General features: G+C 47.3%; 1 protein-coding gene across 2 annotated transcripts in view; it reads left to right on the top strand.

Annotated features, from left to right (window-relative positions):
* Positions 1 to 26266, top strand: part of LOC135526786 (catenin alpha-1-like) — a 255405-nt gene that overhangs the window by 13739 nt on the left and 215400 nt on the right. For both annotated transcript variants that reach the window (XM_064955444.1, XM_064955443.1), the window contains exons 4-5: positions 19063 to 19229; positions 24161 to 24280. In XM_064955444.1, coding sequence (XP_064811516.1) covers positions 19063 to 19229; positions 24161 to 24280 — 287 coding nt within the window. The remainder of the gene's footprint in view (positions 1 to 19062; positions 19230 to 24160; positions 24281 to 26266) is intronic.

Genomic DNA, 26266 nt, shown 5'->3' with positions numbered 1-26266 from the left:
TGCTGTTTTTGTTTGTTTCATAGCTGGTCAATTTAACCGCACAAAGTCTTAGAAGTAGGGATCCTATACCACCGGGTGCTTCAACGCTGGGGGCTAGAGGTCGACCTCTACTGTGCTTCAACGCTGGGGGCTAGAGGTCGACCTCTACTGTGCTTCAACGCTGGGGGCTAGAGGTCGACCTCTACTGTGCTTCAACGCTGGGGGCTAGAGGTCGACCTCTACTGTGCTTCAACGCTGGGGGCTAGAGGTCGACCTCTACTGTGCCTATGTGAAAAGCTGAGGTGAAATATTAATTTTTGAGAAGCGCCGCGCACCGACATAAGTTGGATTTACTTGAAACGAAAGTCTACTGAAGTGAGACTGTCCTCGTGTTTCTTGGTTGGTTACATTGATAAACATTTATTATTTTTTTAAATTTCAACTGTTAAGAGACTAACACGCGGCTACTCGTCAGGCACAACCATGACTCCAGTCGCGTTACCATGACTCCAGTCGCGTTACCATGACTCCAGTCGCGTTACCATGACTCCAGTCGCGTTACCATGACTCCAGTCGCGTTACCATGACTCCAGTCGCGTTACCTCGGTAACCTCCAGCTCTTGAAGGTTGCAGGTGAAAAATGTCTTATGAAATGAAGCAATGTTCCACCTTACTACTTGCTGGTAATATATATTTTGTTTTGGTATCATTACAAAACATGCACATGTTTTTTGTTGTTTAGCAACAAAAAACATGTTTTGACTGGTAGATTGGCTCCTGAGTGGCGCAGCCGTCTAAGACAATGCATCTCAGTGCAAGTTGCGTCACTACAGCCCCTGGTTCGATTCCGGGCTGTATCACATCCGGCCTTGATGAGACGCCCCCCCCCCCCCCAGACTGACCATCAGAAGAGACGGCCTCACCCCCCCAGACAGACCATCAGAAGAGACGGCCTCCCCGCTGCCCCCCCCCCAGACAGACCATCAGAAGAGACGGCCTCCCCGCTGCCCCCCACCCCCAGACTGACCATCAGAAGAGACGCCCCCACCCCCCAGACTGACCATCAGAAGAGACGGCCCCCCCCCCCCAGACTGACCATCAGAAGAGACGCCCCCCCCCCCCAGGCTGACCATCAGAAGAGACGCCCCCACCCCCCCAGACTGATCAGACGCAGGCCTCCAGTCCTGTAAAGCTCAATATGCTGACTAAGTTGTGCCTTTCAAGTAATGCAACAAATGATCTATTACTAGTGTGAACATATTCAAAAATGTTTTTTTAATTTTTTTAACAGAATTTGAAAGTGGGCTAAACATCGTCGGGGCAGGGTAGTTGACGCACAGTCAACATGTAGTGGTGAAGTATTGGGCCAATAGCCCACTGCACAAACCTCATTGCTACAGAACTGTTTTTAATTGGTTCATGTTGCTTATGTTTTAAGTCATGTAAAAAATAAACACTCAGCAGTAGGTTTTTGCATATTTTTTTTTGCCTCTGATCTTCACTCAAAGGTTATTGACCTCTTTCATAGATGGTTGTCTATGCTAACACACGGTAAGCAGGGTTGGAAATTAAGACGTGGGCGGATGTTGTTATTGTGGGTGGGTAAGAATATACATTTCACCAGCCAGTGGTAAAACGGCATTAGAAATAAGGTTAGAAATAAATAAATTTAAATAATAATAATCCAAAGGCCACATGTAGATGTTGGTGGAGTTGACAGACTGCTATGGAGTGGCTTGGTCCCAGTGTTTCCATGTAGATGTTGGTGGAGTTGAGACTGCTTTGGTGTGGCTTGGTCCCAGTGTTTCCATGTAGATGTTGGTGGAGTTGACAGACTGCTATGGAGTGGCTTGGTCCCAGTGTTTCCATGTAGATGTTGGTGGAGTTGACAGACTGCTATGGAGTGGCTTGGTCCCAGTGTTTCCATGTAGATGTTGGAGTTGACAGACTGCTTTGGTGTGACTTGGTCCCAGTGTTTCCATGTAGATGTTGGTGGAGTTGAGACTGCTTTGGTGTGGCTTGGTCCCAGTGTTTTTTACTTCTTACGCATGCTCTCTGTATTACTAGTATCTGTATCTGTTTGTAAAAAAATAATCTGAGGGGCCAGTAGGTCATTATTATATTATAGAAATCTACCTGTCACAGTGGCTGGTGGACCAAAACAAGTGAATTTCCAACCCTGACGGCAAAACTTAAGTAAACATGATATTTTTAGAATAAGGATGTAAGAATTCAAGGAGTCTGAATCACTGTTTCTATCTGGAGGCTTCCTACTGAGATGGTTCCATGATGATGGGAGAAGATGGGGAACACAACGAGCACACGATTTGAAGTAACGACAGATACGGAGGTTGAACCCATTAAATCAGTAATAGGTAACCTACACATTGGATATTATAACGTAGCTGCTAGTCTCCTCGCTACAAACTTGGCACAACTGTAGTTGGGTAGTTTTTTCCCTTTCTCTGCAGATTCTCTCAAGCTCTGTCAGGTTGTATGGGGAGCGTTGCTGCACAGCTATTTTCAGGTCTCTCCAGAGATGTTCGATTGGGTTCAAGTCCGGGCTCTGGCTGGGCCACTCAAAGACATTCAGAGCTGCTCCTGCATTGTCCTGTTTTGAAGGTGAACCTTTGCCCCCAGTCTGAGGTCCTGAGCGCTCTGGAGCAGGTTTTCATCAAGCATCTCTCTGTACTCCGTTCATCTTTCCCTCTATCCTGACTAGTCTCCCAGTCCCTGCCACTGGAAAACATCCTCACAGCATGATGCTGCCACCACCATGCTTCACTGTAGGGATGGTGCCAGGTTTCCTCCAGACATGATGCTGCCACCACCATGCTTCACTGTAGGGATGGTGCCTGGTTTCCTCCAGACATGATGCTGCCACCACCATGCTTCACTGTAGGGATGGTGCCAGGTGTCCTCCAGACATGATGCTGCCACTACCATGCTTCACCATAGGGATGGTGCCTGGTTTCCTCCAGATATGACGGTTTGCATTCAGGCCACCGAGTTCAATCTTGGTTTGATCAGACCAGAGAATCTTGTTTCTCACGGTCTGAGAGTCTTTAGGTGCCTTTTGGACAAACTCCAAGCAGGCTGTGCCTTTTACTGAGGAGGGGCTTCCGTCTAGCCACTCTACCATAAAGGCCTGATTGGTGGAGTGCTGCAGAGATGGTTGTCCTTCTGGAAGGTTCCCCCATCTTCACAGAGAACTGGTCAGTGACCAATGGGTTCTTGGTCACCTCCCTGACCAAGGCCCTTCTCCCCAGATTGCTCAGTTTGGCTGGGAAGCCAGCTCTGGGAAGAGTCTTGGTGGTTCCAAACTTGTTCCATTTAAGAATGACGTAGGCCCCTTTGTTCTTGGGGACCTTTTTAATGCTAGGTATCCTTCCCCAGGACTGTACATCGACACGATCCTGTCTCAGAGCTCTACGGACGATTCCTTCGACCTCATGACTTTGTTTTTGCTCTGACGTGCACCGTCAACTGTGTGACCTTTTTTTTATATATAGACATGTCCAATCAATTGAATTTCCTACAGGTGGACGACAATCAACTTGTAGATAAATGATCAACAGAAACGGGAATGCACCTGTGCTCAATTTGAGTCTCATAGCAAAGGGTCTGAATACTTATGTACATAAGTTATTTCTGGTTTTTATTTGTAATTTACATATCTAAAAATGGGGTTTCACTTTTGTCATTTGAGGCTATTGTGTGTAGATTTGAGAAATAATATTTAATACATTTTAGGACAGGGCTGTAACGCAACAATATGTGTGTCATACTTTCTGAATGTATATATGCAGGATGGCAGCTCCGTACTTTTGCACATCTTCGTGGGGCCACAGTGGATTTGCATGGCACAACATTTCGGATGAATCATTAGTGTGTTGGGCGGGATTGCTAATCCTAGGTATGTCGTGGGCTTTACTGCAGGGCTAAACAGGGATTGTCACGGCTGTTAGTGCACAGCTTGTCGCGTCTCTTTCCCACTTTGTTCCGCTATCCGGGATGCTTCAATTTTCTAGTTCGCCCAGGCTGACTGTTGCCAATGGAAATGAGAAGGGAGAGCATAAGCAGAACTTCTGCATGCGAGGGAGGGAGGAAAGGAGAAGAGGAATGTAAACATTTTTATCTCTTATGTATTTAAATGGCTGTATTCTCCACGTGGGATCTTACTGACGCAAATTCTGTTTTCAAATGTCATGCCTGTAAGACGACCGTTTCAAATGTCATGCATGTCACGACGACGACCGTTTCAGATGCAATGTCACGACGACGACCGTTTCAGATGCAATGTCACGACGACGACGACCGTTTCAGATGCAATCAGAATTTGTCTTGTGACAACAGCTCGAAAGTGCTTCTCTTCCAATCCTGATTCCCACTCCTACTCCCACTCCCCTGCATTATGTCTATAGCAAGTCCCTCTGCTCCACCCTGTGGACTACAGCTAGTTCCTTATTTGCTCTCTTCCAACCCTGACTCCTCCCACTAGCTAGTCTTTCTCTGCTGCTGGAACTCGCTACACAGCCCATCTGTAAATAGCCCACCTAACTACCTCATCCCCATGTTATTTTTTTGCTCCTTTGCACCCCAGTATCTCTACTTGCACATTCATCTTCTGCACGTATCACTCAAGTATTTAATTGCAAAATTGTAATTATTTCGCCACTATGGCCTATTTATTACCTTAACTCACTAATCTTACTACATTTGCACACACTATATAGATTTTTCTATTGTGTTATTGACTGTTAATTTGTTTATCCCATGTGTAACTCTGTTTCATTTGTGTCGCACTGCTTTGCTTTATCGTGGCCAGGCCCTACCTGGTTAAATAAAGGTGAAAAAAACAAACTATAGCTTAGTCTCTCTCTGTTGCTGGAACCTGGTTCCCGTGGAGCTCACTGGTACAGGAAAGAGGGCCTAGAATAGTCTCTCTATTAAATATTTTACCAGCATGGGCTTCAGGCCGAACCCAGTTGATTAAAATGGTTGAAGTTCGTTGCAGACAGATGGCGTAGAGATGAATGGTATTGAAAGAACATACGTTCTAGCGCCCTCTTCAGGTCCGCCTCAATTATTTCATCAAACAGTGCGCTTAAAGCACCAGACAAGATCCGTGCATTATAGTTTTTTTAAATACAATCACAGGGTGTGTCTATGGGGATAAACACACTTTAAAAACAACAACATTTTGACCAGACTGCTCCTGTTTGACCAAGGTTTTCAGCTGGGTACAGCCTGAGGTTACTGCTACACTTAGTCATGGATATCGTTCTCACTGTGCGAGTTCTACAGCTAATGTCTGTGACAAACAAACTCCGACACTCTCTCTGTGGGTTACTGGTACAGTTCAGGGGGGGGTGATGGGCGAACCGTTGTGCTCTAAGAGGTGTCTGCTCGGTAGACAAGTCGTGCCAGCGGTCTTGTCAGTGCCTGGGAATGTCAGCCTCTGCTATTCTACCGGAGTCCCAAATGGCACCCTATTCCATTTGTTTTATAGTACACTACTTTTGACTGACTGGGTTCTGGTCCAAAGTAGTGCTCTATGTAGGGAATAGGGTGCCATTTGAAGTGCACACAGTCATTGGACAGGAATACAGCAGCTCTGCTGGTGGTAGGGCTGGCCTGTCAGTTAGGACTATGTCATGCTGTTCTGCTGAGCGTGGACAGACTGATAATGCTGCCATTGACTGGGCCTTCGTCCTCCCCTCCCTACCCCTCTCTTCTCTTCCCCTCTCTCTTCGCCATGTACATAGAAAGCATTTTATACCCAGCTGTGGCTTACCAGTTTTTAAATGGGGAGAAGGATGCAGATATAATTTTGGGTTGGAGGTAGGATGGGGGGGTGGGCAATGCCATGAATGTTTTAAGGCTTGCATTTTCAAATTTCAAATTCCATCTTGTTTGCTTGAATGTTTTTCAGTCATTCACAACATCTCAGCTCTCTTCTTACAACGGTCACGCCTCTGCCTGTCTCTTCTCTTCATTCATATCTTCTGACGGACGGCTTCACAACATCACAGCTGGAATGATAATTGCTCGCTGTCATTCCCTTGCTCGCTGTCATTCCCTCGCTCGCTGTTGATCTTTTTTTTTTTAACCCCTTTTCTCCCCAATTTTCGTGGACTCCAATTGGTCGTTTTGTCTTGTCCCATCGCTGCAACTCGGGAGAGGCGAAGGTCACAGTTACCATTTATTCCCGTTATCCATGTTGGTTTGGTTGCGGTCATTTCTGTAAACGCTCTTTTTTCACCGTTCTCGTTTGTCGGAGTGGACACGTTGTTTGCAGAGCGCACTTGAGAGAAACCAGTTTTGGATTATTTTTTGTAACATGACGTTTCCACCCCCATATGACATTCTCCCAATCTTCTTCTGGATCATCCAAATGCTCTCTCGCAAACTACAGACGGGCTTGGACTTGTACTGGCTTAACCTCTTAGAGCAAGCTGAGACGCTAGCGTCTCACTTAGCCAACAGGAAATGCAAATGCACAACGCCAAATGCTAATAGCACTCGATAAATCTCAAACTTTCATTAAAACACACATGCAGGGTACTCAATTAAAGCTACACTCGTTGTGAATCTAGCCAACAAGTCAGATTTTTAAAATGCTTTTCGGCGAAAGCATGAGAAGCTATTATCTGATAGCATGCAACACCCCGAAACACCTGAAGGGGACGTAAACAAAAGAATTAGTGTAGCCGGCGCTACACAAAACGCAGAAATGAAATCTAAAACATTCATTACCTTTGACGAGCTTCTTTGTTGGCACTCCTATATGTCCCATAAACATCACAATTGGGTCTTTTTTTCGATTTAAATCGGTCCTTGTATACCCAAACTGTCCATTTATGAAGACCGTCTGATCCAGGAAAAAACACCCGTTTCAAAACGCAACGTCATTTTTTAAAATTAAAAAAGTTGCCTATAAACTTTGACAAAACACTTCAAACTACTTTTGTAATCCAACTTTAGGTATTAGTAAACGTTAATAATCGATCGAATTGATCACGGGGCGATCTGTATTCAATAGCAGCAGGTCGATATTCTCTCTACCAAAACTTCCTTTGTTGTGCCCTGTTGACAGGAAGTGCCTATTCTTCATTTCACCAAGGAATAACTTCAACCCAAATGCCAAGACTGGCGTCATCGTGTGGAAGCTGTAGGAATTGTTAACTGGGAGCTATCTATTTTCCCTTGCCATAGACAATACAGGCAACTGGCGGCTTGAGAGAGATTTTGTTTTCAGTTTTCCTTGGGGTTTTGCCCGCAACACACGTTCTGTTATAGTCACAGCCATGATTTAACCGGTTTTAGGATCTTCAGTGTTTTCTATCCACACATACTAATCATATGCATATACTATATTCCTGGCATGAGTAGCAGGACATTGAAATTTTGCGTTAAAAAAAGTAACACGATCTTTAAGAGTTAAGCAGGGGGACACGTCTGGCACTGCAGGATTTAAGTCCCTGGAGGCGTAGTGTGTTACTGATGGTAGACTTTGTAACTTTGTTCCCAGCTCTCTGCAGGTCATTCACTAGGTCCCCCCCGTGTTGTTCTGGGATTTTTGTTCACCGTTCTTGTGATAATTTTGACCCCACGGGGTGAGATCTTGCGTGGAGCCCAAGATCGAGGGAGATTATCAGTGGTCTTGTATGTCTTCCATTAACTAATAATTGCTTCCACGGTTAATTTCTTCAAACCAAGCTCTAGGTCTACAATTTTGTTTCTGGTGTCCTTTGACAGCTCTTTGGTCTTGGCCATAGTGGAGTTTGGAGTGTGACTGTTTGAGGTTGTGGACAGGTGTCTTTTATACTGATAAGTTCTGACATCCAGTGGAACAGCCACTTTACAATACTTTTGACCTGGCCTCTGGTCACTATATTGATTATATGGTGCTGTTTTGGGAGGAGCACCTACTCCTGGAGCAGCATTCATGGCTGCTGGGTCACATTATTCAAAAACCGTTTAAGAGTGAAACCTTTTCTAAGGTAGCAGCAAGCAGTGTACTGTTAGACCTACACGAGGGCAACGGGAGGGGTAATTTTGCTCTGTCAATTGTTGGAACATTTCACCGAAGACCGGGTTTGACACAAGCATTTTTAGTAGCTGTTGTAGGTTAAAATGTTACAGAATCCTATATAATTAATTTTCCCCTCCAGTAACACTTTTTTTTTGTTTTTGTTTTTGGGTGTGTCTGCATCTCAGACAAATTATGAATTTCTAAGAGTTAGTGTTCTGGGCTGGTCCTGATGGGAACTGAGGAGGGTGGGGTTCGGTTCATACAAGCATAGACTGTGTGTTTGTGGACCTGAGACACACAAGGTCTTTTCCTAGCACTGGGCAGAAGTAAATTATTCTCATTTCTTTAGCCAGGATAGTCCATCCATTAACAATTGCCACTGTTTTCCAGGGAGTCCTGACATCCCATTAAACTTAGAAAACATTGAAGAATTGCCACAACGTGTAATATTTTACCACAAACAAATGCAGACTCTCTCCTCCGCTTCTCTTTTCGTCTGTGAGGCTACAATAATGTGGCGTTTCCTGAGGAAGCTGTGACGCGAGCGTTCGTCTATTGTGTTTTTGTCTGTTATTAAAGAAAGCAAAACAACGTGTATGTTTACTATTGTGGTCATGAGTCTGTTATTAAATGTGTCTACTGCTTTGCATTAAATCAACAAGTATTGTGTGTGTGTGTGTGTGTGTGTGTGTGGGGCCTACAGAACTTGGTTCAGTTATGGACTATAATATAAATCTCTTCATATGGGCAGAATATTGTGTATTGTTTTGCCTTCAGCCTCTATATAAACACATGAACAAACATGTGTATATATATCTCTCTCTCTAGGTTAAACAACCCATACTATTTTTTTGGCCTATATAAATTAACGTAGTTATATCATTTAGTATTGTTTAATTTTTATGAGGATCCCCGTTAGCTAACTCCATAATGCGATCTAATCTTCCTGGTGGTACACCACCAATTAACAAGACATTACAAACAATCAAGACCTCACAAACATTCAACAAGTAGACAATACAGACAATTTAAAATAACTGACAGGAAACACTTAACATTTCAGTTGATGCGTTCTATTTCCAAGTCCAGTCATATGGTCTATCACATTTAGATGTTATTTTTTTTCCCCTCTCGAAGGTGGATTTATCTTTTGCCTGAGAAATATGGATTGGTAAAAAGTAACATTCAGCTTTAGCTCTATGTAAAACTGTAGATATAAGGCGATTTGTTGTTTTAGCTGAATGTTTGTGTAACAGTAGCTTTAGACCGTCCCCTCGCCCATACCCGGTCGCGAACCAGGGACCCTCTGCACACATCAACAACAGTCATCCACGAAGCATCATTACCCATCGCTCCACAAAAGCCGCGGCCCTTGCTGAGCAAGGGGAACTACTACTTCAAGGTCTCAGAGCAAGTGACGTCACCGATTGAAACGCTATTTAGCGCGCACCGCTAACCAAGCTAGCCGTTTCACATCTGTTGCATTTGGTGGTTATGCATGTTGCTAGTATGTACTAATTGGGCTGGAAAAAAAATATATTTATTTTTTAGAGAAATAACACTCCGAAAGAAAAATCAGAAGACTAGATAGTAATTTGTTTTTAATGTGAAGCTATGAGGGATTCTGGTGCATTTTGATAATATTCATTCGGTTAGAGCAATGAGTTAATCTGGCAGCCCGGTTTTGAGCCAGTTAGAGGTTTAAAAAAATATTTTTAATATCTTTCCTTGCAGATGACCATATAACTGGACAAGTGTGATAGGACCAGAGCTTGACTCTGTACCGGTACCCCCTGTATATAGCCTCCACATTGGCTCTGTACCGGTACCCCCCTGTATATAGCCTCCACATTGACTCTGTACCGGTACCCCCCTGTATATAGCCTCCACATTGACTCTGTGCCGGTACCCCCCTGTATATAGCCTCCACATTGACTCTGTACCAGTACCCCCTGTATATAGCCTCCACATTGACACTGTACCGGTACCCTCTGTATATAGCCTCCACATTGACTCTGTACCGGTACCCCCTGTATATAGCCTCCACATTGACTCTGTACCCCTTGTATATAGCCTCCACATTGACTCTGTACCGGTACCCCCTGTATATAGCCTCCACATTGGCTCTGTACCGGTACCCCCCTGTATATAGCCTCCACATTGACTCTGTACCCCTTGTATATAGCCTCCACATTGACCCGGTACCCCCTGTATATAGCCTCCACATTGGCTCTGTACCGGTACCCCCTGTATATAGCCTCCACATTGACTCTGTACCGGTACCCCCCTGTATATAGCCTCCACATTGACTCTGTGCCGGTACCCCCCTGTATATAGCCTCCACATTGACTCTGTACCAGTACCCCCTGTATATAGCCTCCACATTGACACTGTACCGGTACCCTCTGTATATAGCCTCCACATTGACTCTGTACCGGTACCCCCTGTATATAGCCTCCACATTGACTCTGTACCCCTTGTATATAGCCTCCACATTGATTCTGTACCGGTACCCCTGTATATAGCCTCCACATTGGCTCTGTACCGGTACCCCCTGTATATAGCCTCCACATTGACTCTGTACCCCTTGTATATAGCCTCCACATTGACCCGGTACCCCCTGTATATAGCCTCCACATTGGCTCTGTACCGGTACCCCCCTGTATGTAGCCTCCACATTGACCCTGTACCCCCTGTATATAGCCTCCACATTGACCCTGTACCCCCTGTATATAGCCTCCACATTGACCCTGTACCCCCTGTATATAGCCTCCACATTGACCCTGTACCCCCTGTATATAGCCTCCACATTGACCCTGTACCCCCTGTATATAGCCTTCACATTGACCCTGTACCCCCTGTATATAGCCTCCACATTGACCCTGTACCCCCTGTATATAGCCTCCACATTGACTCTGTACCCGTACCCCCCTGTATATAGCTTTCACATTGACCCTGTACCCCCTGTATATAGCCTCCACATTGACCCTGTACCCCCTGTATATAGCCTCCACATTGACTCTGTACTGGTACCCCCTGTATATAGCCTCCACATTGACTCTGTACCGGTACCCCCCGTATATAGCCTCCACATTGACTCTGTACCGGTACCCCCTGTATATAGCCTCCACATTGACTCTGTACCGTAACACCCTGTATATAGCCTCCACATTGACTCTGTACCGTAACACCCTGTATATAGCCTCCACATTGACTCTGTACCGTAACACCCTGTACATAGCCTCCACATTGACTCTGTACCGGTACCCCCCTGTATATAGCTTTCACATTGACCCTGTACCCCCTGTATATAGCCTCCACATTGACCCTGTACCCCCTGTATATAGCCTCCACATTGACTCTGTACTGATACCCCCTGTATATAGCCTCCACATTGACTCTGTACCGGTACCCCCTGTATATAGTCTCCACATTGACTCTGTACCGGTACCCCCTGTATATAGCCTCCACATTGACTCTGTACTGGTACCCCCTGTATATAGCCTCCACATTGACTCTGTACCGGTACCCCCTGTATATAGCCTCCACATTGACTCTGTACCGGTACCCCCTGTATATAGCCTCCACATTGACTCTGTACCGGTACCCCCTGTATATAGTCTCCACATTGACTCTGTACCGGTACCCCCTGTATATAGCCTCCACATTGACTCTGTACCGGTACCCCCTGTATATAGCCTCCACATTGACTCTGTACCGGTACCCCCTGTATAGAGCCTCCACATTGACTCTGTACCGGTACCCCCTGTATATAGCCTCCACATTGACTCTGTACCGGTACCCCCTGTATATAGTCTCCACATTGACTCTGTACCGGTACCCCCTGTATATAGCCTCCACATTGACTCTGTACCGGTACCCCCTGTATATAGCCTCCACATTGACTCTGTACCGGTACCCCCTGTATAGAGCCTCCACATTGACTCTGTACCGGTACCCCCTGTATATAGCCTCCACATTGACTCTGTACCGGTACCCCCTGTATATAGCCTCCACATTGACTCTGTACCGGTACCCCCTGTATATAGTCTCGTTATTTTTACTGCTGTTCTTGTTCTGGCCTTGAAGAATGAATCCTGGGGGTAGCAGTGCAAGATCCTTTTTAAGCTGAAATATTTGGATGATTAGCATATGAATGACTAGCAATTAGATTTCTGGACTTTAGAAGCCATCCAATCAACCACCTGAAATTACATGTCTGAATAAATGGGAAGTTACGCCCCTGCTCTAGCCCAATAGATGATATAGGAACCGGTATTCGGGCCCTGCTCTAGCCCAATAGATGATATAGGAACCGGTATTCGGGCCCTGCTCTAGCCCAATAGATGATATAGGAACCGGTATTCGGGCCCTGCTCTTGCCCAATAGATGATATAGGAACCGGTATTCGGGCCCTGCTCTTGCCCAATAGATGATATAGGAACCGGTATTCGGGCCCTGCTCTAGCCCAATAGATGATATAGGAACCGGTATTCGGGCCCTGCTCTTGCCCAATAGATGATATAGGAACCGGTATTCGGGCCCTGCTCTAGCCCAATAGATGATATAGGAACCGGTATTCGGGCCCTGCTCTAGCCCAATAGATGATATAGGAACCGGTATTCGGGCCCTGCTCTAGCCCAATAGATGATATAGGAACCGGTATTCGGGCCCTGCTCTAGCCCAATAGATGATATAGGAACCGGTATTCGGGCCCTGCTCTAGCCCAAAAGATGATATAGGAACCGGTATTCGGTTCATATAAAGAACAGCTTTGCTTTGATTTTAATGAAATGCTCAAACAGAAACCGGCTATACAGCTGGCTTGAGTTTCCCAGCCAAATAGGCCTCCAAGGAAGCTACCGGTACCGTGATATATAGGAACGCGTACTCCCAGGGAGCTACCGGTACCGTGATATATAGGAACGCGTACTCCCAGGGAGCTACCGGTACCGTGATATATAGGAACGCGTACTCCCAGGGAGCTACCGGTACCGTGATATATAGGAACGCGTACTCCCAGGAAGCTACCGGTACCGTGATATATAGGAACGCGTACTCCCAGGAAGCTACCGGTACCGTGATATATAGGAACGCGTACTCCCAGGAAGCTACCGGTACCGTGATATATAGGAACGCGTACTCCCAGGAAGCTACCGGTACCGTGATATATAGGAACGCGTACTCCCAGGAAGCTACCGGTACCGTGATATATAGGAACGCGTACTCCCAGGAAGCTACCGGTACCGTGATATATAGGAACGCGTACTCCCAGGGAGCTACCGGTACCGTGATATATAGGAACGCGTACTCCCAGGGAGCTACCGGTACCGTGATATATAGGAACGCGTGCTCCCAGGGAGCTACCGGTACCGTGATATATAGGAACGCGTGCTCCCAGGGAGCTACCGGTACCGTGATATATAGGAACGCGTGCTCCCAGGGAGCTACCGGTACCGTGATATATAGGAACGCGTGCTCCCAGGGAGCTACCGGTACCGTGATATATAGGAACGCGTGCTCCCAGGGAGCTACCGGTACCGTGATATATAGGAACGCGTGCTCCCAGGGAGCTACCGTACCGTGATATATAGGAACGCGTGCTCCCAGGGAGCTACCGGTACCGTGATATATAGGAACGCGTGCTCCCAGGGAGCTACCGGTACCGTGATATATAGGAACGCGTACTCCCAGGGAGCTACCGGTACCGTGATATATAGGAACGCGTACTCCCAGGGAGCTACCGGTACCGTGATATATAGGAACGCGTACTCCCAGGGAGCTACCGGTACCGTGATATATAGGAACGCGTACTCCCAGGGAGCTACCGGTACCGTGATATATAGGAACGCGTACTCCCAGGGAGCTACCGGTACCGTGATATATAGGAACGCGTACTCCCAGGGAGCTACCGGTACCGTGATATAGGAACGCGTACTCCCAGGGAGCTACCGGTACCGTGATATAGGAACGCGTACTCCCAGGGAGCTACCGGTACCGTGATATAGGAACGCGTACTCCCAGGGAGCTACCGGTACCGTGATATAGGAACGCGTACTCCCAGGGAGCTACCGGTACCGTGATATAGGAACGCGTACTCCCAGGAAGCTACCGGTACCGTGATATATATAGGAACGCGTACTCCCAGGGAGCTACCGGTACCGTGATATAGGAACGCGTACTCCCAGGGAGCTACCGGTACCGTGATATAGGAACGCGTACTCCCAGGGAGCTACCGGTACCGTGATATATATAGGAACGCGTACTCCCAGGGAGCTACCGGTACCGTGATATATAGGAACGCGTACTCCCAGGAAGCTACCGGTACCGTGATATATAGGAACGCGTACTCCCAGGGAGCTACCGGTACCGTGATATATAGGAACGCGTACTCCCAGGGAGCTACCGGTACCGTGATATATAGGAACGCGTACTCCCAGGGAGCTACCGGTACCGTGATATATAGGAACGCGTACTCCCAGGAAGCTACCGGTACCGTGATATATAGGAACGCGTACTCCCAGGGAGCTACCGGTACCGTGATATATAGGAACGCGTACTCCCAGGAAGCTACCGGTACCGTGATATATAGGAACGCGTACTCCCAGGAAGCTACCGGTACCGTGATATAGGAACGCGTACTCCCAGGGAGCTACCGGTACCGTGATATATAGGAACACGTACTCCCAGGAAGCTACCGGTACCAGTCAAAAGTGTTGACATCTGCCCTTTTCCAGGATTTTTTTATTTTGTACTATTTTCTACATTGTAGAATAATAGTGAAGATATACAAGTACCTTTTCAAAAGTTTGGGGTCACCCGCAAAACACCAGTCTCAACGTCAACAGTGGAGAGGTGACTCCGGGAGGCCGGCCTTCTAGACAGCGTTGCAAAGAAAAAGCCACATCTCAGACTGGCCAATAAAAATGATAGATTAAACTGGGTAAAAGAACAGACACTGGACAGAGGAACTTTGCCTAGAAGGCCAGCATCCCGGAGGCGCCTCTTCACTGTTGACGTTGAGACTGGTGTTTTGCGGGTACTATTTAATGAAGCTGCCAGTTTAGGACCTGTGAGGCGTCTCTTTCTCAAACTACACACTCGACTGGACTTGTCCTCTTGCTCAGTTGTGCACCGTGCCATTGGAACACAGGAGTGATGGTTGCTGATAATGGGCCTCTGTACGCCTATGTAGATATTCCATGAAAATATCAGGCATTTCCAGCTACAATAGTCATTTACAACATTAACAATATCTACACTATTTCTGATCAATTTGATGTTATTTTAATGGACAAGAAATAGTGCTTTCTAAGTGACCCCAAACTTTTGAAAGGTAGTGTAAGTATGAAATAACACACACGGAATCATGTAGTAACCCAAATAAGTGTTAAACAAATCAATATATATTTTGAATTTCAAAGTAGTCACTCTTTGCCAGAAAAACCCTGGAATCATTAGTTGTCCAAACTTTTGCCTGGTACTCTGTTGGGCAGCTGGCAGAATCTGTGTTCAGTGGCTCGCTGTGTGTCTGTCTGAGGCCTCTGGCTGTATGCATTAGGTCAAGGTCACTGTGTGTGTCTGTCTGAGGCCTCTGGCTGTATGCATTAGGTCAAGGTCACTGTGTGTGTCTGTCTGAGGCCTCTGGCTGTATGCATTAGGTCAAGGTCACTGTGTGTGTCTGTCTGAGGCCTCTGGCTGTATGCATTAGGTCAAGGTCACTGTGTGTGTCTGTCTGAGGCCTCTGGCTGTATGCATTAGGTCAAGGTCACTGTGTGTGTCTGTCTGAGGCCTCTGGCTGTATGCATTAGGTCAAGGTCACTGTGTGTGTCTGTCTGAGGCCTCTGGCTGTATGCATTAGGTCAAGGTCACTGTGTGTGTCTGTCTGAGGCCTCTGGCTGTATGCATTAGGTCAAGGTCACTGTGTGTGTCTGACTGAGGCCTCTGGCTGTATGCATTAGGTCAAGGTCACTGTGTGTGTCTGTCTGAGGCCTCTGGCTGTATGCATTAGGTCAAGGTCACTGTGTGTGTCTGTCTGAGGCCTCTGGCTGTATGCATTAGGTCAAGGTCACTGTGTGTGTCTGTCTGAGGCCTCTGGCTGTATGCATTAGGTCAAGGTCACTGTGTGTGTCTGTCTGAGGCCTCTGGCTGTATGCATTAGGTCAAGGTCACTGTGTGTGTCTGTCTGAGGCCTCTGGCTGTATGCATTAGGTCAAGGTCACTGTGTGTGTCTGTCTGAGGCCTCTGGCTGTATGCATTAGGTCAAGGTCACTGTGTGTGTCTGTCTGAGGCCTCTGGCTGTATGCATTAGGTCAAGGTCACTGTGTGTGTCTGTCTGAGGCCTCTGGCTGTATGCATTAGGTCAAGGTCACTGTGTGTGTCTGTCTGAGGCCTCTGGCTGTATGCATTAGGTCAAGGTCACTGTGTGTGTCTGTCTGAGGCCTCTGGCTGTATGCATTAGGTCAAGGTCACTGTGTGTGTCTGTCTGAGGCCTCTGGCTGTATGCATTAGGTCAAGGTCACTGTGTGTGTCTGTCTGAGGCCTCTGGCTGTATGCATTAGGTCAAGGTCACTGTGTGTGTCTGTCTGAGGCCTCTGGCTGTATGCATTAGGTCAAGGTCACTGTGTGTGTCTGTCTGAGGCCTCTGGCTGTATGCATTAGGTCAAGGTCACTGTGTGTGTCTGTCTGAGGCCTCTGGCTGTATGCATTAGGTCAAGGTCACTGTGTGTGTCTGTCTGAGGCCTCTGGCTGTATGCATTAGGTCAAGGTCACTGTGTGTGTCTGTCTGAGGCCTCTGGCTGTATGCATTAGGTCAAGGTCACTGTGTGTGTCTGTCTGAGGCCTCTGGCTGTATGCATTAGGTCAAGGTCACTGTGTGTGTCTGTCTGAGGCCTCTGGCTGTATGCATTAGGTCAAGGTCACTGTGTGTGTCTGTCTGAGGCCTCTGGCTGTATGCATTAGGTCAAGGTCACTGTGTGTGTCTGTCTGAGGCCTCTGGCTGTATGCATTAGGTCAAGGTCACTGTGTGTGTCTGTCTGAGGCCTCTGGCTGTATGCATTAGGTCAAGGTCACTGTGTGTGTCTGTCTGAGGCCTCTGGCTGTATGCATTAGGTCAAGGTCACTGTGTGTGTCTGTCTGAGGCCTCTGGCTGTATGCATTAGGTCAAGGTCACTGTGTGTGTCTGTCTGAGGCCTCTGGCTGTATGCATTAGGTCAAGGTCACTGTGTGTGTCTGTCTGAGGCCTCTGGCTGTATGCATTAGGTCAAGGTCACTGTGTGTGTCTGTCTGAGGCCTCTGGCTGTATGCATTAGGTCAAGGTCACTGTGTGTGAGGGAGAGAGAGTTTGGATTTAGCCTGGGTCAGACTGCCTTTCTCTCTCCTCCCTTCTCCTCCTCCCTCCTCCTCTCTGTCCTCCCTTCCCCTCTCTTCTCCCCTCTCAAATAATGTTCTAATGCAATAAACTCTTAGCCTGGATCCCAAACCAGCCTCTACTATGCTTTGCTCTGAGGCCTTGGCTGGTAGCACACTGCTAGGCCTGATATCGTGGATGCTCCCCAAATCACTCCCTATGCCATATATTGTGTACTACCTTTGATCCAGCAGCCTATAGTAATGCACTTTATAGGGAATAGGGTGCCATTTGGGATACACGAGTGGAATTTGATGATTAAAACAAAGTCTTAATGTATTTCTGTGTTGAGTTTTCTGGGACTGACATTAGTTGCCTGCGGAAGGTCATGGGTCTTTAAAAAAAAAAAGTCTACTTTTGTTGAGCGGATGAGACCAACGTGTGGATGGCGGGTGTAGGCCTTAATACCAGCTGAACGCTAGCAATAGAGTATTAGTTGTTATACTAAGCTAAGCCAATTGGTAAAACGTTGTAATGATTTAGATGAGGTTAGGCTGTCCAGGTGAACCAGATGCCTGCTCCAGGTCTTTATTCATGGGTAGGACACACAGCCCCCCCCCCCAAAAATGTTATGTCAGGGTGTCCCTATCAAAATGACGCGTTGAGACCAATCAAGGCCAATTTTCTGTCTTGGTGCAAGAGGGCCTAACGCTCTGCCTGTGTGAAGGTAGATATGATGGGACCACTGCCAGCCAGGCATCACTTTATCCATGGGTGAATATACAGACACTTATTTATATATATCTATGTATCTCTATATTTCTATCTATATATCTCGATCTATATCTCTGTCTCCAACCCTAGTGAGAAGTAGTTAGTGACTGGCTGCTTTGGCGTCATGAACTAGGCAGGCACACACCTGATGTCGAGGGTCTGATTAAACGGCATGGAAGTCATGTCATGGAAGCCCAGCCTGAGATTGGTTCAGTTTCCCTCAGCCCCCCCCCCCCCCCATCTCTCAGATCTTAACCAAAGCAAGAGGTGGGGTGGCTATTTTGCGGTTTGAATCACAGATTGCTTCTTTTAACATGTATATTCAGTATTTGTTGTCTGCGTGAATCAAATGTGAAACCCTGGTGTGACTAACACTGGCTCAGTGGGATGTCTTCATCACTCTTCACTCTGCCCCTAGATGTTCTCTGCAGTTTATATGGTAATGAATGCATCAAATTAACACTGAAATGTCAGCAGTCCTTTCTCTCTCTGGCAGGTTCCCCTCCTCTCTCTGGCAGGTTCCCCTCCTCTCTCTGGCAGGTTCCCCTCCTCTCTCTGGCAGGTTCCCCTCCTCTCTCTGGCAGGTTCCCCTCCTCTCTCTGGCAGGTTCCCCTCCTCTCTCTGGCAGGTTCCCCTCTTCTCTCTGGCAGGTTCCCCTCTTCTCTCTGGCAGGTTCCCCTCTTCTCTCTGGCAGGTTCCCCTCTTCTCTCTGGCAGGTTCCCCTCCTCTCTCTGGCAGGTTCCCCTCCTCTCTCTGGCAGGTTCCCCTCCTCTCTCTGGCAGGTTCCCCTCCTCTCTCTGGCAGGTTCCAGAGAGGAGGGGAACCTGGGCTGTTCTGGCTCGGACAATGGTTACTTGTGTAGGGAGTAGGGTGTCATTTAGGACAACCCTCATGTCTCAACTGTAATATCCTTGTCCCTCAGGTGAATCCATGAAGCAAGCATCAGGAGAGTTTGCAGAGGACCCCTGTTCCTCGGTAAAGAGGGGTAACATGGTCCGTGCAGCCAGGGCCCTCCTCTCTGCCGTCACTCACCTGCTGGTGCTGGCCGACATGTCTGACGTCTACAAGCTGCTGCTGCAACTCAAACTGGTGAGGCGCGCACACACACACACACACACACACACACACACACACACACACACACACACACGGAGAGAGACATGAATAACTAAACCATTATTAACTTGTCACACACAGATGGGTAGTTTGTCGATGTGTAGACACGCACAGGTGGGTGATGGGTAGCTTGTCGATGTGTAGACACGCACAGGTGGGTGATGGGTAGCTTGTCGATGTGTAGACACGCACAGGTGGGTGATGGGTAGCTTGTCGATGTGTAGACACGCACAGGTGGGTGATGGGTAGCTTGTCGATGTGTAGACACGCACAGGTGGGTGATGGGTAGCCTGTCGAGGTGTAGACACGCACAGGTGGGTGATGGGTAGCCTGTCGAGGTGTAGACACGCACAGGTGGGTGATGGGTAGCCTGTCGAGGTGTAGACACGCACAGGTGGGTGATGGGTAGCCTGTCGAGGTGTAGACACGCACAGGTGGGTGATGGGTAGCCTGTCGAGGTGTAGACACGCACAGGTGGGTGATGGGTAGCCTGTCGAGGTGTAGACACGCACAGGTGGGTGATGGGTAGCCTGTCGAGGTGTAGACACGCACAGGTGGGTGATGGGTAGCCTGTCGAGGTGTAGACACGCACAGGTGGGTGATGGGTAGCCTGTCGAGGTGTAGACACGCACAGGTGGGTGATGGGTAGCCTGTCGAGGTGTAGACACGCACAGGTGGGTGATGGGTAGCCTGTCGAGGTGTAGACACGCACAGGTGGGTGATGGGTAGCCTGTCGAGGTGTAGACACGCACAGGTGGGTGATGGGTAGCCTGTCGAGGTGTAGACACGCACAGGTGGGTGATGGGTAGCCTGTCGAGGTGTAGACACGCACAGGTGGGTGATGGGTAGCCTGTCGAGGTGTAGACACGCACAGGTGGGTGATGGGTAGCCTGTCGAGGTGTAGACACGCACAGGTGGGTGATGGGTAGCCTGTCGAGGTGTAGACACGCACAGGTGGGTGATGGGTAGCCTGTCGAGGTGTAGACACGCACAGGTGGGTGATGGGTAGCCTGTCGATGTGACTGAACTTCCATATAGGAAAAAATATTTTATTGCTTAGAATAAAAATGTAAATCAGATCTTTAAAATAAGGTCTGATTCACCTTTCTGAAAAGAAAGCCACACATGTCTTGTTGATAAACTATTTTTGTAGGTAAATAGTTTGAGTCAGGCAAACTATTTACCTAACGTTGTGGTGTCTTGGCTAAAACGTTTCAAACAAGGTCTTCTGTTTGTTGTCCATCTCTTTACCTGTACTTAAGGTGTTTTATTGTTGTGGAAATGAAACAAAATCCTGACCTTAAACAAGGTCACACCTCCAGTCAATAGAGATGACCTTAATGTTTATCATCTCCGGTTGTCTTAGTCCCAAATGGCACTCTATTCTCTACATAGTGCACTACTTCTAACCAGGACCCGTAGGGTAGTGCACTACTTCTAACCAGGACCCGTAGGGAATAGGGTGCCGTTTGGGACCATTAGTAGTTGATGTTACTCTTAAATAACACAAACCCCAAAGCAAATGAGGGTGAGTAGGATTATTCATAGATGTTATGGTCATTCTCCCCTGTCCTCAGTGATTCTCTCCACAGAACAATGGGGACAGCATGTAGTTTTATAACCCAGCCGTAGCCTGTGGTTGACCAATTCAGAATTCCTCGCAATAAAACTGGGCCAAGTGGCCAAAATAACAAGACTCCTATTTCAGAAGACCTATTCATCCCATGTCTCTAAACCACTGATCAATAATTCCCTATTACAGAAAAACCCCCACTAATTTCCATTGATCGTTAGTACTCTAATTGACCTCTCGTCCTTTTGACCTCTCGTCCTTGGTCTCAGAGTTTGTGTTTTTATCTGGGACATATTTTTAGTTTCAGCTTCAGAACACAATCTCTCTCTGTGTGTGTCAGTGAGTAACCTGTTCTGATGTGAACACACCAGCACCACGATGTTGTTTGACACAATGACCTCCGTGTGTCTGAGTCACTTTTACAGCCGGGATCTAAAATGGCCGACATCTGTCATTCTTCAAGCCTCGGACAGGACAGCAGGTTGAACAGGAAATGACTATGGCCTGTATGCGTTGTCTTGGACCTCCGGGTGCAGATCTAGGATCAGTGTTGTCTTTTTTTTATTTTATTTTTTATAAATCACAAGATTATATAGACAGCTAAATTAGCACTCGAAGACTTTTTATGAACGCGGGGCCCAGGATTCTACAGAAACGCTATGATTTACTATGAACCTAAGTAGGAGAACATTTGAAAAGGACAAGTTTCTGCTCTTGAGGTTAGAGAGCCTCCACAGCTATGTGTGGTATTTCCGTGTGTGCTAGGCCCCACCCTGTGTTCCAGTTGGTTATTTTAAAAACCTTCCCACACTGGCTCTTAACATTCAATTCTTCCACTTTACCCCTTTCTTATCATGAATCTGTTTATAGCCCACCACCTCACCGGGTTAGTGGCGTCCAGACACTTGGGGCCGTGTTCGAAATGGCAAAGTGTTCACTATGTAGTACACTACTTTTGACTAGGGTCCGTATCCCAAATGATACCACCCTATTCTCTATAGTCCCTATTCCACATGGGGTCTGGTTAAATAAAGTGCACTATATAGGGAATAGGGTGCTGTTTTTCGTTTTTAGACGCATACAAACTGAGGCAGTGCTCTTGCTGTAACTGAGTATCTTCATCTCGGGGCTGCAGCAAAGTCTGAGATGAACCCCTGACATGCTCTGGACACTGGGCTGCGCCTAGCCTAGCCTCGGGCCTCAATAGAAGAGGCTACGCCTAGCCTAGGCTCAATAGTAGAGGCTACGGCTAGCCTAGCCCAGGCTCAGTAGAAGAGGCTACAGCTAGCCTAGCCCAGGCTCAGTAGAAGAGGCTACAGCTAGCCTAGCCCAGGCTCAGTAGTAGAGGCTACAGCTAGCCTAGCCCAGGCTCAGTAGTAGAGGCTACAGCTAGCCTAGCCCAGGCTCAGTAGTAGAGGCTACAGCTAGCCTAGCCCAGGCTCAGTAGTAGAGGCTACAGCTAGCCTAGCCCAGGCTCAGTAGTAGAGGCTACAGCTAGCCTAGCCCAGGCTCAGTAGTAGAGGCTACAGCTAGCCTAGCCCAGGCTCAGTAGTAGAGGCTACAGCTAGCCTAGCCCAGGCTCAGTAGTAGAGGCTACAGCTAGCCTAGCCCAGGCTCAGTAGTAGAGGCTACAGCTAGCCTAGCCCAGGCTCAGTAGTAGAGGCTACAGCTAGCCTAGCCCAGGCTCAGTAGTAGAGGCTACAGCTAGCCTAGCCCAGGCTCAGTAGAAGAGGCTACAGCTAGCCTGTTTTTGTATATTTTATCGGTTCTCACAATGGACGGCTGAATGTTTTTTTTTAATTCTTTTTTTTAGACATGAGTTTGTTGATGGGATTTCAGTCGTCACCCTGGGTTTGGTTACAGCTAAGCCCCAAATGGCACCCTATTCCCTACATAGTGCGCTAATAGAACCGATAGGAGAGGGGCCCTGCCTTGAGTTACAGTATTAGTACACATCACCCCTCTCTCGCTTTGTGTGAAAAGTAAAGTGTGGCTCGCTAACATGTGGCCTAGACTTCCTGCAGAAGCTGTTTCTCTCTCTAGACAGAGAGGACTACTATCCAGGAACTACAGACAACAACCACAACAACAAACACGCTTTGTTTTGGATGCATGATCTGGCACATTCAGAGACGAGGATTGTTCCTGTCAAATACTTCTATAGTAAAGGCTCATAGGGTGCAACTTCGAATGCAGACGAGTGCACTAGTATAGAGAATAGGGTGCCGTTTGTGACTGACAACAATTGACTGTCGACAGGAGGGGGAAGTTACGTATCAACTTTCTATCACAAAAGGGTGTTTCAGGAAGGTTTCTTCTTCTGCTCCCTTCATAAATGTTCATGGGAGTTCCTCTCTTTCTTTTGCATTATTAACACAGCTTAACATGAACACAAGGCACACTGAGCTCTCTAGTGTGTGTTATGGTAAAGATGGGAGGGCTAACAGTTTTTCTGTTGTAGCAGCCTAGTAGCTATTGAATAATTCAGCATGAACTGTAGTTGAGGCACTGGTCTTTAATGGACTGTTGAGTGGGAAGAAGCCATGTTGACTGTGTTGGCAGCTCACGGGAAAGAACAACCTTCCTACCACAGATTTCAGAGTCCCAAATGATGTCCTTTTCCCTACATAGTGTAATACTTTTGACCAGAGCCTTAAGGGTCTAGAGAGCTCAAACCCACGGGCCCTGGTTGAAGTAGTGCACTATGTAGGGTATAGGGTGCCATTTCGGCCAAAACACTGATGAAATGCGTGATAGGATCTGAATATGAGGATGCTGAATGAGCGTTGAACCTGAATGTTGATCCTGCTGTTCCCCAAGGCTATATTTCCATTGTGCTTTTCAAAACCTGCTGCCGAAATAGAGGGAAGAATGGGATTCTCTCCTTCCTTCCAGCTCTCACTCACATTCTCCTATTGCCGATGTGTTTAAATATATATTCAACATTTCACGTGTCAGAGATGGATTATTTTAGTGAGCAAAAAATACTCGTGGTGGTGCCTGGCCTTAAAACGATATCACAGGAAATCCAATAATGAAATATACACTTGTGCTAGTGGTGCAGGCAGTCCATAAAAGTAGCACAGAGAACCCTAATCCATAAAGTAGCACAGAGAACCCTAATCCATACATCCTAATCCACAGAGAACCCTAATCCATAAATCCTAATCCACAGAGAACCCTAATCCATAAATCCTAATCCACAGAGAACCCTAATCCATACATCCTAATGCACAGAGAACCCTAATCCACAGAGAACCCTAATCCATAAATCCTAATCCACAGAGAACCCTGCCTATCTAAACCGTGTGTTCCTCTGTAACCCCTCTAGGTAGAGGAGAACCTGGTGAAGGTGCGTAACGCTGGAACAGAGCAGGACCTGGGCATACAGTACAAGGCCCTGAAACCAGAGGTGGATAAACTCAACATGATGGCTGCCAAGAGACAGCAGGTATGTACTGGACTGTCTGGCTGGGGGAGGTTGGGAGTGAGACAGCAGGTATGTACTGGACTGTCTGGCTGGGGGAGGTTGGGCGTGAGACAGCAGGTATGTACTGGACTGTCTGGCTGGGGGAGGTTGGGAGTGAGACAGCAGGTATGTACTGGACTGTCTGGCTGGGGGAGGTTGGGAGTGAGACAGCAGGTATGTACTGGACTGTCTGGCTGGGGGAGGTTGGGAGTGAGACAGCAGGTATGTACTGGACTGTCTGGCTGGGGGAGGTTGGGAGTGAGACAGCAGGTATGTACTGGACTGTCTGGCTGGGGGAGGTTGGGAGTGAGATGGCTGCCAAGAGACAGCAGTCAGGTCTGTACTGCGGGATGTTTCTGGGTTAGAGGGGAAAGGAGATGGTGTGGAGAGATGTAGCGAGGGCGAGGGGTGTTATTAGGTGGCTTAGCAACCGAGGTCCCATTTCCACTACGGGAGACGGAGTCTGAGGAGCCGAGTGACTGAAGGGATTCTTTGTTTTCAGGTCACGTTACTGCCTTGCGTTTTGTTGTGGCCAAGGAAGACCGTCTTGGTTTTGTGGCTCACGTTTCCTGTGAATACCACACTACTAGCCGGGTAAAGCGCACGCAATTTATTAATTTTTCTCGTCCGTACACGTTTTAAATTAGCTGACAATACACAGTATTTACATTTACATTTAAGTCATTTAGCAGACGCTCTTATCCAGAGCGACTTACAAATTGGTGAATTCACCTTCTGACATCAGTAGCTACTAGCCGGGTAAAGCGCACGCAATTTATTAACAAGCCGAGAAACCTTTTCTTCTGAGAACGTATTACAATATTGATTAATGGAACCAAACCATTTTACACTCTTTTTTTAAATAATACTACAATCCACAAGTATGTGCAGTCGAGGGGGTTTATGTTCTCGTCCGTACACGTTTTAAATTAGCTGACAATACACAGTATTTACATTTAAGTCATTTGGCAGACGCTCTTATCCAGAGCGACTTACAAATTGGTGAATTCACCTTATGACATCCAGTGGAACAGCCACTTTACAATAGTGCATCTAAATCATTTAAGGGGGGTGAGAAGGATAGCTTTATCCTATCCTAGGTATTCCTTGAAGAGGTGGGGTTTCAGGTGTCTCCGGAAGGTGGTGATTGACTCCGCTGTCCTGGCGTCGTGAGGGAGTTTGTTCCACCATTGGGGGGCCAGAGCAGCGAACAGTTTTGACTGGGCTGAGCGGGAACTGTACTTCCTCAGTGGTAGGGAGGCGAGCAGGCCAGAGGTGGATGAACGCAGTGCCCTTGTTTGGGTGTAGGGCCTGATCAGAGCCTGGAGGTAAATGCTTTGTAAACTCCTGCCAGCTAACAGCATGTTTCAGGATCAAGCAAATTTACCGTAATCAATAGTTACCGTTTACCTCCTCCTGTACGAATATAGAAGTACCTTTATTTATTTAACCAGGCAAGTCAGTTAAGAACAAATTCTTATTTTCAATGACGGCCAAGGAACAGTGGGTTAACTGCCTGTTCAGGGGCAGAACGACAGATTTTGTACCTTGTCAGCTCGGGGGTTTGAACTCTTGACCTTGCGGTTACTAGTCCAACGCTCTAACCACTAGGCTACACTGCCGCCCCGGCACACGCCGTTAGTGTGTCACTGTTGTAATCTAGGCTACACAGCTAGGTGACGTTAGCTAGCTAAACAAAATAATTTCTGCGTCTTCACACAAACGTGCTGGCTGACTGAGTGGTTTACGGAACCGTAGCTACTGTGTTCAAGTTACCTTAGAATAAACCAGGCTTAGTTTTGTCAATATGGAAGTCACCGAGGTAAATGCGAATTGCAATTCAAAATGTTGATAATTCCCCGTGGAGTTGCTTCTTGCCTGGAGCTCGGTGGCTTCCCTGTCCAGTCGAGCAAATAAAATAAAAACGGATTTAAAACCGTGGAGAATTTCAGAATGTTTATTTATTTT

Source organism: Oncorhynchus masou, chromosome 32 (genome assembly GCF_036934945.1).
Source record: "Oncorhynchus masou masou isolate Uvic2021 chromosome 32, UVic_Omas_1.1, whole genome shotgun sequence".
Lineage (NCBI taxonomy): Eukaryota > Metazoa > Chordata > Actinopteri > Salmoniformes > Salmonidae > Oncorhynchus > Oncorhynchus masou.
This window is presented reverse-complemented; position numbering and strand designations above follow the sequence as displayed.